The sequence below is a fragment of the Sminthopsis crassicaudata genome, chromosome 4 (assembly GCF_048593235.1).
Source record: "Sminthopsis crassicaudata isolate SCR6 chromosome 4, ASM4859323v1, whole genome shotgun sequence".
Classification (NCBI taxonomy): domain Eukaryota; kingdom Metazoa; phylum Chordata; class Mammalia; order Dasyuromorphia; family Dasyuridae; genus Sminthopsis; species Sminthopsis crassicaudata.
The window spans coordinates 74,056,910-74,069,176 of NC_133620.1; the positions used below are offsets into that span (position 1 = coordinate 74,056,910).

The following is a 12,267-nucleotide window of genomic DNA, read 5'->3' on the forward strand; positions in this document are numbered from 1 at the left end:
CTTTCTGACTCAAGGTCTGGCTCTCTATCCATTCTGCCATTAGCTGCCCAGAAATAAAAATATTATTAAATATTACTATATTTTTATTAATTTATTGTTCTATTATTTATTATATATCACATAAATATAGCTTAGGGAACATAAAGAACATGGGAAATCTTCAATGGTGTTTACCGTTTCTGTCTACACATCTCAGCAATGATTATGGCATTATAGCAGATGAATAAGCAATGATTCCAACATGGGTGCTAAGTTCAGAAGCAGGACAATAAGAATTAACAAAAAAATAATTCTGTGGTGTACTAGCACAAGTCCTGAGCATTGCCCTTCCCAGATATCACAGACTATTATAGAAAGTAAAACGCCACTGGAATTATACTCCATTGGAAATAAGGGGAGGAAGTCTTCCTAGGTACCAGTCATTGATGCACCAGGTAATTTGTATCCAATGTTCCCAGTATCCAATGAGAGAAGTTTATCTGATTGACAAGTGAATTAAAAAAAAATAATAGCTGCCATTTATACCTTAATATTCAATGGATCTATTTTTTATTTTTCATTAATGGGAGTATTCTCTCCAACAATGCCCTCTCAGCCCTTCCTTAATATTTATGTAGAGTTATGCAAACTGTTATACATCCATTATCTCATTTTAACCCAGTAACAACACTGTGAATAAGGTACTATGGTTATTATTATCTCTGTTTAACACATGAAGAAACTAGTGTTAGAGAAGTAAATGTCTTGTCCATTCTCACACAGTTAGTATGTGAGAGAGTACTAAGTCCATGTCTGTCTAAGTTCCAATTGAGCATTCTATCCACAAAATGTGAAATGTATCAATAAAGTTTTTGTAAACTTATTCCATATTTTTATCAATAATTACAGCTAATGTTTACATAGTACTTTAAAGTCTGCAAAGCACTTTATTAATATTATTTTATCCTTCCAACAACTCTGGGAAGAAAGTGCTAATATTTCCCCCATTTTACAGATGTGGAAACTGAGGCAGACAGAGGTTAATTCATAGCTAGCCTGTGTCTGAAGTTAATATTTTAACTCAGGTCTTCCTAAGTCCAGATCCACCACTTTATCCACTATGGCAGCTGATAAGCCATTGACCTTATATAAGATCTCTAAACAAATAAAAAAATAAAGTGAATTGTTGGCAACTCATGTGTTTTACTCCAACTAACAGGTGAGATTTAAGGACATTAAGAGACTTCCTGAAAGACACACAATGAATTACTGGAACAGAAAAAGTCATGCAGCAATCAAGGAATAGCTTAACAAAAGATCAGTTGTCCTTTTTACTGTCAAGAACAGAAGCAAAAGAGGGAGGTGGGGGAAAATCCATGAAGTTATTCAGCCTCATGACAGTAAAGGATTGTTCCCTGTAGTAACATGGTGGCCTCTGGTTATGACTGGAGGTTTTGCCAAACCACATGAAGTCTGTTTGAAGGTCGCCATGAAGGAAGACTGGTCTCAAGACAGAGGAATGCTCCCCGGTGCCAGGGAAACCTGATTGGACCTCATTACATTATTGCCTTTGATAACAAGCTGGAGAGCAAAGTCATATTTTGGATCTACAGTTATCTTCCATAAATGGAGCCCTAAGTGGAGGCTAACCAGAGCCCATTTGTGTCCCAAGAAAACTTCCTATTAAGTGCACAAAAGGAGGAATGCAACAAGGTTTATCTGGCCGGAGTTAGGCAAACACTCCCTACTGAAATGTCACAGTCTTAGAGCTTAACAATTGCTTGTTGATATTAGACTTTGCCTCGGGCACAGGAATGTTGAGGCGCATGGGATATTGGGAAATCAGATGGGATCAGGATTTGGGGCTTCTTGGCTTAAGAGACGGACGCACTAGAAGGGAGCAGAAAAACAAGTGAATCTTTTTTTTGCAATGATCTAAATGGGTCTTAGGAGTAAAATTATACCCTCTGTTATTCAGTTACTATGGCAAAGTAAAGTAACATTATGTATTTCCTTTTTTCTCTTCATTTCCCTTCACCTTCTCTTTCCATTCACAGGGCAACCAAACATAAGAGGTAGAAATTAAGGACAGATTTGTCACCAGTGAATCATTCATCTTTTATGAGTCAAGCTCTTTCTACTGCATTCTGACTTTAGGGGAAATCCCTAAACATTCAGCCACATTCAGGCAAACCAGCTGTGATAGAAAACATTTGGGATGATATAGACGATAGATCCTAGATCCATGATAAATGGGGCGAGAGTGTGGGGGAAGGAACAAACATTTATTAAGCACCTACAATGTGCCAAGCAGGATGCAAGGACTTATTGATATTATCTCATTTAATCCTTACAACAAGAGGTGCTATTATTATTTCCATTTTACAGTTGAGGAAACTGAGGCAGAGAAAGGTTAAGTGCTGTGTCCAGGATGATACTAGGTGTCTGAGGCTGGAGTTTAACTGAGATCTTCCAGGCCCAGCGCTCTCTCTCACACCTCTGCTTTCTAGGGAAGCAATATAAACACAAAGAGGCATAGAAGGAAAAAAATGTTGGATTTGGTGTCAGAGGACCCAGAAATCAAATCCCAGCTCTATTAGGTTAGTCATTCAACTCCCTGGGATTCCATTTTCTTATCTCTAAAATGAGAGCTTGGGGGTTGCTGGAGGGCACAGTGGACAGAGCACCTTACACTGAAGTCATGAGGATCTGAGTTCAAATCCAGTCTTAGACACTTTATATTGAATTATCTGTGTGTCCCTGGGCAAGTCATTTAACTCCAATAAATAAAATAACATAATATAAATAAATAAAATAAATTGAGAAGTTGAACTAGATGACCTCCAAAGTCCATTCTAGCTCTAAATCTTTTAGTATAATCATCTTCCTGTTAACAGAAACCCTTTATGGACAGGAACCAATGTTCTTCAGAATTCTCTGTTAAAAACAGTAATCAAAAGGATTTTTGATTGGTGAAAATATCAGGAAATCTAGGCTCCAGTGGCTATACCACTGACTGCTATGTAACTTTGTTTTCTAAAAATGATTATTAGAAAACGAGTTATGGCTGAATATTTGAAAGTCACACAGTCTTTTCATATGTAAATGGGGATCTTGACCTCTAATGTCCCTCCTAGCTCACCAATGCACAGGTCGATTTAGAAATGGAAGAGACTTGGGGTACAGAATGTCTTTATTGGGACATTTCTTAGAATTGAGGTCTGAGCTGGGAGTAGATATAGAGCACAGAACATTAAAGGTATGAATTTGGAGTCAGAGAATCTAGGTTCAAGTTTTAAAATTCTATTTACTTTTTTTTTACTAGGTGAAAGAGGCCACTCTTTACCTCAATTTGTACCTAGTCTTAATTCCTAAATGGGTACGGCCTCAGTCAAATTGAGATCTGTAAAGATCTTGGCTTAAAAAGGCCAACCTCTCCCACTGCATCCAGGGCCATCTCCCTCGATCTGATCTATATCTGGCCACTGGACCCAGATGGCTCAGGAGGGGAAAGTGAGGCAGGTGAGCCTGCCCAGCCCTTCCTCACTTAAATCCAATTCTCTTGCAAGTCACAGCATCCTCTCCTGGTGTCATGGTCCTCTTCAAGAATGAAAGACAAATGATAATTTTGATTAAGCTACTGTTCTTTAGTAAAGTGAAATAAAGAATCAAAAATGCCATAAAGATGAATAAGGGGCTGCAGGCAACTGGCTTGGAACCCTCCTGTGGTCAGGAAGATGAAAGTAACTGGGAGAGATAAGAAAGGGGAATGATACTAGTAAATACAGAAAGTAAATTGGTTAACATCTGAACTGGTTGCAGAATCACAAGTCTCTATGTCCCTCTTCTGTTTCTCCTTAATCATGCAGATGTTCATGGGGACTGGTTCTACTAGAGATTACTAGGTGATAATCATTTTTATATTTATTCAAGCCATGTTTACACAGGACTTTACAAAGCACTTTGCTCAGAACAATCTGAGAAGTAGGTGAGGTTATTAGCATGAATATCATCTAGCTGATGAGGAAACCAAAGCTTTGAGTGGGTTGGGTCACGTGGGTTGCAAGCTTCACAGACATGACTCAAACTCAACATTATACCATTTCATAGAACTGGAGAGGAAATATCTCCTCTTACAACCTGAGTCTCTGCATAATTCAAACTGTGTGCATTGGGCTGGGGGGAAGACATAAAGGAAGAGAGAAGAAGGAGGCAAGAGTCAAGAGAAAAAAGAAGGGAGAGAAAAAAGATGGTACCTACCATGATTCAGATGTCGAATGCAGTCATTCAATAGAGCACTGAACTGTTTTTGGTCTGCTGAATCTTGGAAACAGAAGTAGTTGTGTCTGAGGAAGGGCTGCCACAGGTATACGGGGAATTCTTTTGGTAAAACAACAAAGGGCTGAGAAGTCTCCTTTTCGTTGGGAGCTAAAGAATATTTTGGGGGAAAACAGATACAAAATAAAAACTTAAGAAATTGGGGGTTGTATTTCATTTAGAACAATATTGTTTCATGTTTTTTGTCAAGTAGTAGAAATTTAAGATACCGAGACAACCAAAATTAGATAAACTATTTTCACAAAAGAAAGAAAAAAAAAATCAGTCTTAAGTCTTATCAAGTCATCTAGCCCAGTGAAAAGGTGTCACATCATTATCTCTTTGCATCCATAGGATGGAAGTACTAGTAACTATGGGTGGAAGATATAAAGAGGCTAAGCTGGGTATAAAGAAAAACTTCCCAATAATTAGAAAAGTAGAATGGATTACACATACCATCTAAGGAAGTGACTGATAAATTCCCCCCACTTGTGATCTTCAGCAAAGGCCAGATGAACACTTGTTCATCAGATATCTATGTAATCAAGCTGATTCTAATTCATATATGAATGGGACAAGGTAACTTTTGAAATTCCTTTCAGCTCTTGAGATAATAGGAATCTACATAAGAATATATATATATATGTGTGTGTGTATATGTATATATATATATACACTCTAATGTTTAATGCTATTCAGTGCAGTTTTAAAGGACCCAAACTTCCCTAAAGAGACAATTTCCAGAGTAAACTGATAATAATCCTACTTACTGTGCTGTTTTCCTTATTAATTATAATTTCTCTTCCCCATGATATTTAGAATTGTTATTGTACTTGAATGATTCCTTTCTTTCTATAGTGCTTCTACAATTATAGAATACTGAGTAGCCTTTGGTAATGACCTTTCAACAACCACCTTGTATTATTTTGCATAATAGTCATTTCTGTAGATATCATATTTCATTATTAGACTGGAAACCCTGTTATGGAAAGGATATCATCTTATCCAAACCTGGTATCACACCCAAAGATTATTGCAATATCCTACTCAATGAAGCCAATCAATAATTATTAAGCACTAACTATAAGCACGAGAGATATCCAAAAGTGACATATATGTGAATAAATAAATATAAAACATATACAATATATATACAAAATAATTAAGAAGAGAAAGCACTAACATCAATGAGAAAGTAGTCAAGAATTGTCTTGTAACTAAAGTGAGCAGAACCAGAAAAACTGTAAATAACAACAGCAGATTGTGTGATGATCAACAGTGATAAACTTAGTTCTCCACAATTTAGTGATCCAATAAACTTTGAAGGGAAAATGCCACCCACATCCAGAAAGAGAACTGCAGAGATTAAATGTAGCTTGAAGCATACTATTGTCACCTTTTCCCCTCTAATTCATGATTTTTCCCTTTTGTTCTGATTTTTCTTTTCTGGAAATGTTAAAAAATGAAGGTACACATATACACTATCCCAGATTGCTTGCTAGTGTTAGAAAAGGGCAGGTAAGGGAAGAAGGGAGAAAAAAAATTGGAACTCAAAAATCTTATAAAAATGAATGTTGAAAGCCATCTTTACATATTATTGGAAAAATAATATGCTAATACAATAAAAAAGAGACATAAAAAAGGAAAAGAATTGCCTCATGTAGGAGATGTAACTTGAAATAAATCTTGAAAAGAGCTATGGATTCCAAGAGTTAGAAATGAGAAAGGAAAGCATTCCAAAGAATAGGCAGAATTTGGAGAATATGCAAAGGCAGAAAGGAAATGAGACCTGATTTTTGCTAATGATAGCACAATCTCTTTAGAGAACTCAATGTTCTCTGTACAATGTCCATGTACATGAAACAGCAAGTAGGGCAATTTAGCTGGAATATAGAGTGCTTAATGAAGAGTAATTTGAAATCAATTTGGCAAGAAATGTTGGAATCAGAATGTGAGGGATTAAACGCTAAACAGAAATTTGTATTTTATCATAGAGTTTATTTGAAATTATTTCTTGAAGCTTCTTGTGTAGGAAAATGAAATGGTCAAACCTGTTTTAGAAATATCAATATGGCAGTTGGGTGGAGGATAGATTGGAAAAGGGAGTCGGGAACAACAATTAGGAAATGTAGCTATGATCTAAAAGAGATGATAAAGTCCAGGTGACGGTCATCACCATGTAAATTGATAGAGGGGAAAGAATGCCAGAAATGTTAAGAAGAGTCAACAAGGGTTAGCAATTTGTCAGATTTAAGGCAGAAATGAGTAAAGAATGGAGGATGACTCGAAGATTCATAACTCAGAAGAATAGAAGGATGATGATGATCTAGATAGAACAAAGGGAGTTTAGACAGTGTCTGACTATGGTAGATGCTTAACAAAAGCTTCCTGATTAATTGATTGATTAACTGAAGGGTAGATTTAGGAGATTAAGTTAATAAGAGTTAGAGTTGACATTAGGTCTTCTGACTCCAGGACCAATATTTTTCCTACTATTCAATACAAAGTTAGCTCCTATCAAAATTATTGTAATCATCATTTATAAAATTTTACTTAATTGGCTTTAATTCTGTAAGATTTGGTAGCCTCAGGAGAGACTCATTCTAAAAAAGACTACTTGAATTTGAAAAAGAACAGAGACCTCATATAAAATCTCAGTTTATTCTCTGCTCTGATCCATAATGAGCTCCTGGACTATACATTTTGATTCCATACCAATTAAGAGGACCCAAATTATGCTGTAGTAGGGCATCTGCTTACAAGTCAGATTAGTTTCAGTGGCTTAGAGGATAATTAGGAGAGCAAATTAGTCTTTGCTTCTATCATCTCATTCAGTGCTTTGTACACAGGAAGTTCCTAATCAATGTTTATTGAATTTTCATCATTATCAAGCTTTTGTTAAAGGTACAATCACTTGTATAAAAAACAGTTCTTCCCATTCCCTTCCATGACATAGTTAACAACTTCACAAGTAATTAAAAAATAGCACTGACCTTTTACATGTAGCTGTCCTATTAAGCCACAAACTAATTCATCATTATTTGGCTACAGAATTCTCTTTCACTTTAACATTTTGCATCAGTTTCCCAGAAATATGTATTTGCATGCTTTCTGAGCTGAGTTGTAAGGTTATCATAAAAGAACCACTGTGTCATTTTTTAATTTATAATTTTAATAATTAAAATTTCTATTTTAAGATCAAGAATACCATAGTATGAGATAAACAATAATTCATATACAGTCTTCTGAAGCTTGGGGACATTTAAATCATTCATAGTCATCTACAAAAATCATTCAATTTCTTCCCAGAATTATTTCACCAGTAATTGTACAAGTGCCAGCCTATGATTACAACTTGTGTGAATACGGGCAAGTCACTTGACTCCCTTGGGCCTCAGTTTCCTTGTTTTACAAATGAGGAGATTGAACTAGATAGTCTCTCAAGGTCTCTTCTAGCTCTAGAGCTATGATCTTATATAATTCTACTGGACTCTCAAGGTCTTCAAGAAACTAGAGCAGAAACTGTCTTTTAGCCTTTCTTTGTCTCCCCAGCACTTAGCACAGTGCCTGGCACATAAAAGGTTTTTAACGCCTGTTGGTTGACTAGAAAAGTTCAGCTGTGGAAGTTCTGAACACAGTGGGTACCTTTTGGTATTCATACCACAAGCTGCATTTCTCCTGTAGCCAAAGCTGTGTTTAAGTGTGGATTAAGTTAAAAAAAAAAAAGGGGGGGGGGATAAAATAACTGGATAATTCAGGGAAAGCTTTATGGTTTGCTGGGGAGGAGGGAGAGAAAGGAGGGACTTGGCTGTTTTTTGTTTTTGTCTGCATTACTCAGTAACAACTTGTTAGTCTTTGTTCATGATCTATGTACCAATCTGGGCACCTTGTTATTAAAACTATTCCACCAAGCATTTCAACCCAGAAATAACAAATGCTAAGAAGATAGCCTTCTCCATAAATTCTGACCAAAGCATTATAGCCATTAATAAGAGTTAGGGCTCTCTGAGAAACCAAATAATTACTGCGGAGTGCAATTCACACAAAGCCAGATGGAGTTATTATAGTGTCTGCAGCTCATAAATCTCAATGAAATATCCTTATTTGGTATATATATCTCCAGTGGTTCTTTCTATACAGGCAAAATGAGGTGTATTAGAATCGTAGAATTTTAAAGCTAACCTTGGTAATCATATGGTTCAATTTCCTCGTTTTATAAATAAGGGCAAACGAGGTTCAGAATATTTAAATGACATATCTAAGATCACACAGCTGATAAATGAAAGAGCCATGATCAGAACTCGGGTGTCTTAATTCTCCTAGTTCCTAATTCTTGCTACAATGCTGTTGTTCATAGATATGATAAGGCATATTAGGGATGTATTTCTCTCTGAGGGGGGTTAAGTCAATGATATTTCAGTAGAAACTGCTATTCAATGAAATCTAAGGCTCCCCCTTCCTTCAGGCAGGGTGGAAGAGAAAGAAAGCCAATAGCTGAGCTAATTGAGCATACCCAAGGTGCAGTGAGAGAAAAGTTCTTTATCTCTAGTGGCACAAAGGATTGTGGAGGACACAAATGGTCTCTAGGTTTACAGAACAATAATGCAGTTTCTGAGCACTGAAAATACACTTTCATTCATGTCCATCTTTGTGATCCCTTTTGGGGGCTTTCTTGGCAAAAATACTATAATGGTTCATCATCAAGATGAATCTTCCTGACTCTGGATCTGGTGCTCTATCCATTGCAACACCTGGCTGCCACAAAAAATATACTAGCCACATTATATTGCTTTGCATCCTTATCTTAGTGGAAGGAACCCTGGATGTATTGTAAGGACCTGAATTCTTTTCCCTTCTTTTTGTCTCTTGGTAGCTGAATAACCCTGGACAATACATTTGACTTGTGAACCTCAGTTTCCTCATTAGAATAGTCAGGCCGCCTCATCTACTCTGCAGAGTTGTTGTGATGAAAGTGCTTTGTTAAATGTAAAGTACTACATTAATGCAACCTTTCATCATCATCACTATCGTTGTTCAAACTCATAACTATTAGGTTAATGATAATGTTTATTTACCTAATGAAAACACTTCATCTAATGAGATGGCACATATAAGTTCCTTTGCAAATCTTTGCTGCATATTATTATAATAACACATAAGATTTAAACCAAAGCAAACATTATCTTTCTGATTTGAAAAGATTCTCACCAACTCACCAATAGGATCAGGAAAATGTCGGTCAGATAATAAATTGTAATTGTCTTCGGAAGTTAAAACTTTGCCGCCTGCTGGGAGAATTCGACTTTTAGGACTGGCTCCTTTCTGATAAGCCTAGGTAGGGAAAGGTTAAAAAGAAAGAAAGAAAGAAAGAAAGAAAGAAAGAAAGAAAGAAAGAAAGAAAGAAAGAAAGAAAGAAAGAAAGAAAGAAAGAAAGAAAGAAAGAAAGAAAGAAAGAAAGAAAGAAAGAAAGAAAGAAAGAAAGAAAGAAAGAAAGAAAGAAAGAAAGAAAGAAAGACGATAAAGAAAGAAAGAAAGAAAGAAAGAAAGAAAGAAAGAAAGAAAGAAAGAAAGAAAGACGATAAAGAAAGAAAGACGATAAAGAAAGAAAGACGATAAAGAAAGAAAGAAAGAAAGAAAGAAAGAAAGAAAGAAAGAAAGAAAGAAAGAAAGAAAGAAAGAAAGAAAGAGAAAGAAAGAAAGAAAGAAAGAGAGAAAGAAAGAAAGAAAGAAAGAAAGAAAGAAAGAAAGAAAGAAAGAAAGAAAGAAAGAAAGAAAGAAAGAAAGAAAAAGAAAAAGTTAGCAAATTTCTCATTTATGTTTTAATAAAAATCAAAGACATATGCTACATATAATATATTATATATATTTATTACAAATACATGTTATATATAACAAATGTGTTATATATTACAAAGAATTAAACAGAGAGTTAACTTGGAAAATACAAAACTTGAAAAAATACAAAAATACAAAAAATACAAAAATACAAAAAATACAAAAACACAAAAAAGTGTATACTGCCTTATGATAAAAATAATAATGACAGCTAATATCTACATAGCATTTTAATGTTTGAAAAATACTTAACAAATATCTCATTTTATTTGCACACCAACTGCAGGAGGTAAGTGCTATTATTATTCCCACTTTCACAGATGAAGAAACTGAGGCTGACAGAGATGAAATGATTTGACAGGTTATGCTAATAAATCTCTGAGATTGGATCTGAACTCAACTTCCTGGCTCCAGATCTAATCCAAGCTATCTCTCTCAGAAATGATTATTAGCACTAAAACTTATCATATGTGAAAATTTGCTTGACTTGATGACAGGATGAAAGGGAGATAATGAGGTCAGAGAATACTTCAAAATCAGATGGCATGCATCAGTTTTAATGATTATCAATGGCAATAATAATGCCACTGAGATTGTACTTTTCAAGCTTTCCCCACAAATAAGAATATGTTGTTAATAGCATACTGGGACAGAAATATGACATAATATGAATTTTAATGGGTAAGACATTCTGCTCTTTTCATATATTTTGCAAAATTATATTTATGTTTACAAAAGTGCCACTTATCCCAAGACAAATAAGTAGATAGATAGAAGAAGCATTAAAATCAGATGAATAAAAGATGGGCAGTTCTCTTGGCAATGGAGATTCAGTATATGTTAGCCAAGTAATTAAATGGAAGATTCATTATATTCTGGCACCAAATTAGAAGTCAATGTTTCAGTAGGAGGATCATGTTAATGACAATAATAACTTGAATTTGACCTCGTTTTGCTCCCTAGAAAGCAAATTATCTGAAAAAGTTCTGGGGAATTTAATGGATTCCATGCCCAATGTGAACATTGTGAGTCAGGATCCCTGCCTTATTCTGCCCTAGTCAAATGACCCCTGGTAGATTGTGTTAAATTCTGGGCACAGAATTTTAGTTAGGACATTAATAAGCTGGAAAGCATCCAAAGAAGGGTAGTGAGGATTGTAAAGAGCTTCAAGTTCATGCTTTTGAGGATCAGATGGAGTAACTATGAATGCTTATTAGGGAGGAGAGAAAAGTTTGGCAGGGGAATGATATCTGTCTTTAAGTATTTGAAGTATTATCACATGCAAGAAGGAATAGACATTCCTCTTGGCACAAGATGGAATAATTAAGACCAATGATTCCCAAGTTGCCAAGATGCAAATTTAGATTTGATGCAAGTAATAAAAAAATTTAAATCTCAACAACTAGAGCTAACAATTCCAAAAATGGAATGGGCTACTTTGGGGAAGGTAATCTTAAAGGGAAGACACAAGATTAAAGTGGACTGGGAAAGGGTTCTTGCTGAAGGTGGAACTTTAGCTGAGATTTGAAGGAAGCTAGGAGATGGAAATGAAGAAGGAAACAGTTCAAGCATGGAGAAAGAGTATTCGAAAAGACCCAGAATCAGGAGATGGAGTGTCAGGTTGAAGGAACAGTATGGAGGCCACTGTCCCTAGAATGTAGAATATGGGGGGGGGTGAGTGAGGAACAAGAATATTAAGAAGTGAAGGAATGAGGGGGAGAGACAGATTATGAAGGGATTTAAAAGCCCAATAGAGGTATTTATATTTGATTCTGGAGGTCTTCGTGAGCTAGTGGAATTTAAAGAAGAAGGGGAAGAGGTGAAAAATATGATCAGATCTATACTTGCAAGATTGCTTTGACAGCTAAATGAAAGATGGTTTGAAGTGGGGAAAGATTTGAAACAGAGACCAACCAGCAGGCTACTGCCATAGTCTAGATATAAGATGACAAAGGTCTGCACCAGAGTGATAACAATATCACAGGAGAGGGGACAGATACTAGAGATATTATGAGGGAATGAGAAAAAGTGAGAAATTGATGGTGCTATCTAGGTTCTGAGACTGGATGACCTGGAAGATGGTTCAAATAGGTATCACACTCAAATAAAAATAGATCTTTGGAGCAGTACATTGAC

The 12,267-nt window shown here is 35.7% G+C and overlaps 1 protein-coding gene across 1 annotated transcript in view; it reads right to left on the reverse strand.

Moving 5' to 3' along the window:
• Window positions 1-12,267, reverse strand: part of NIBAN1 (niban apoptosis regulator 1) — a 192,261-nt gene that overhangs the window by 93,822 nt on the left and 86,172 nt on the right. Inside the window, exons 4-5 of the mRNA XM_074308582.1 lie at window positions 9,513-9,627; window positions 4,240-4,407 (exon numbers count right to left, since the gene is read on the reverse strand). Coding sequence (XP_074164683.1) covers window positions 4,240-4,407; window positions 9,513-9,627 — 283 coding nt within the window. The remainder of the gene's footprint in view (window positions 1-4,239; window positions 4,408-9,512; window positions 9,628-12,267) is intronic.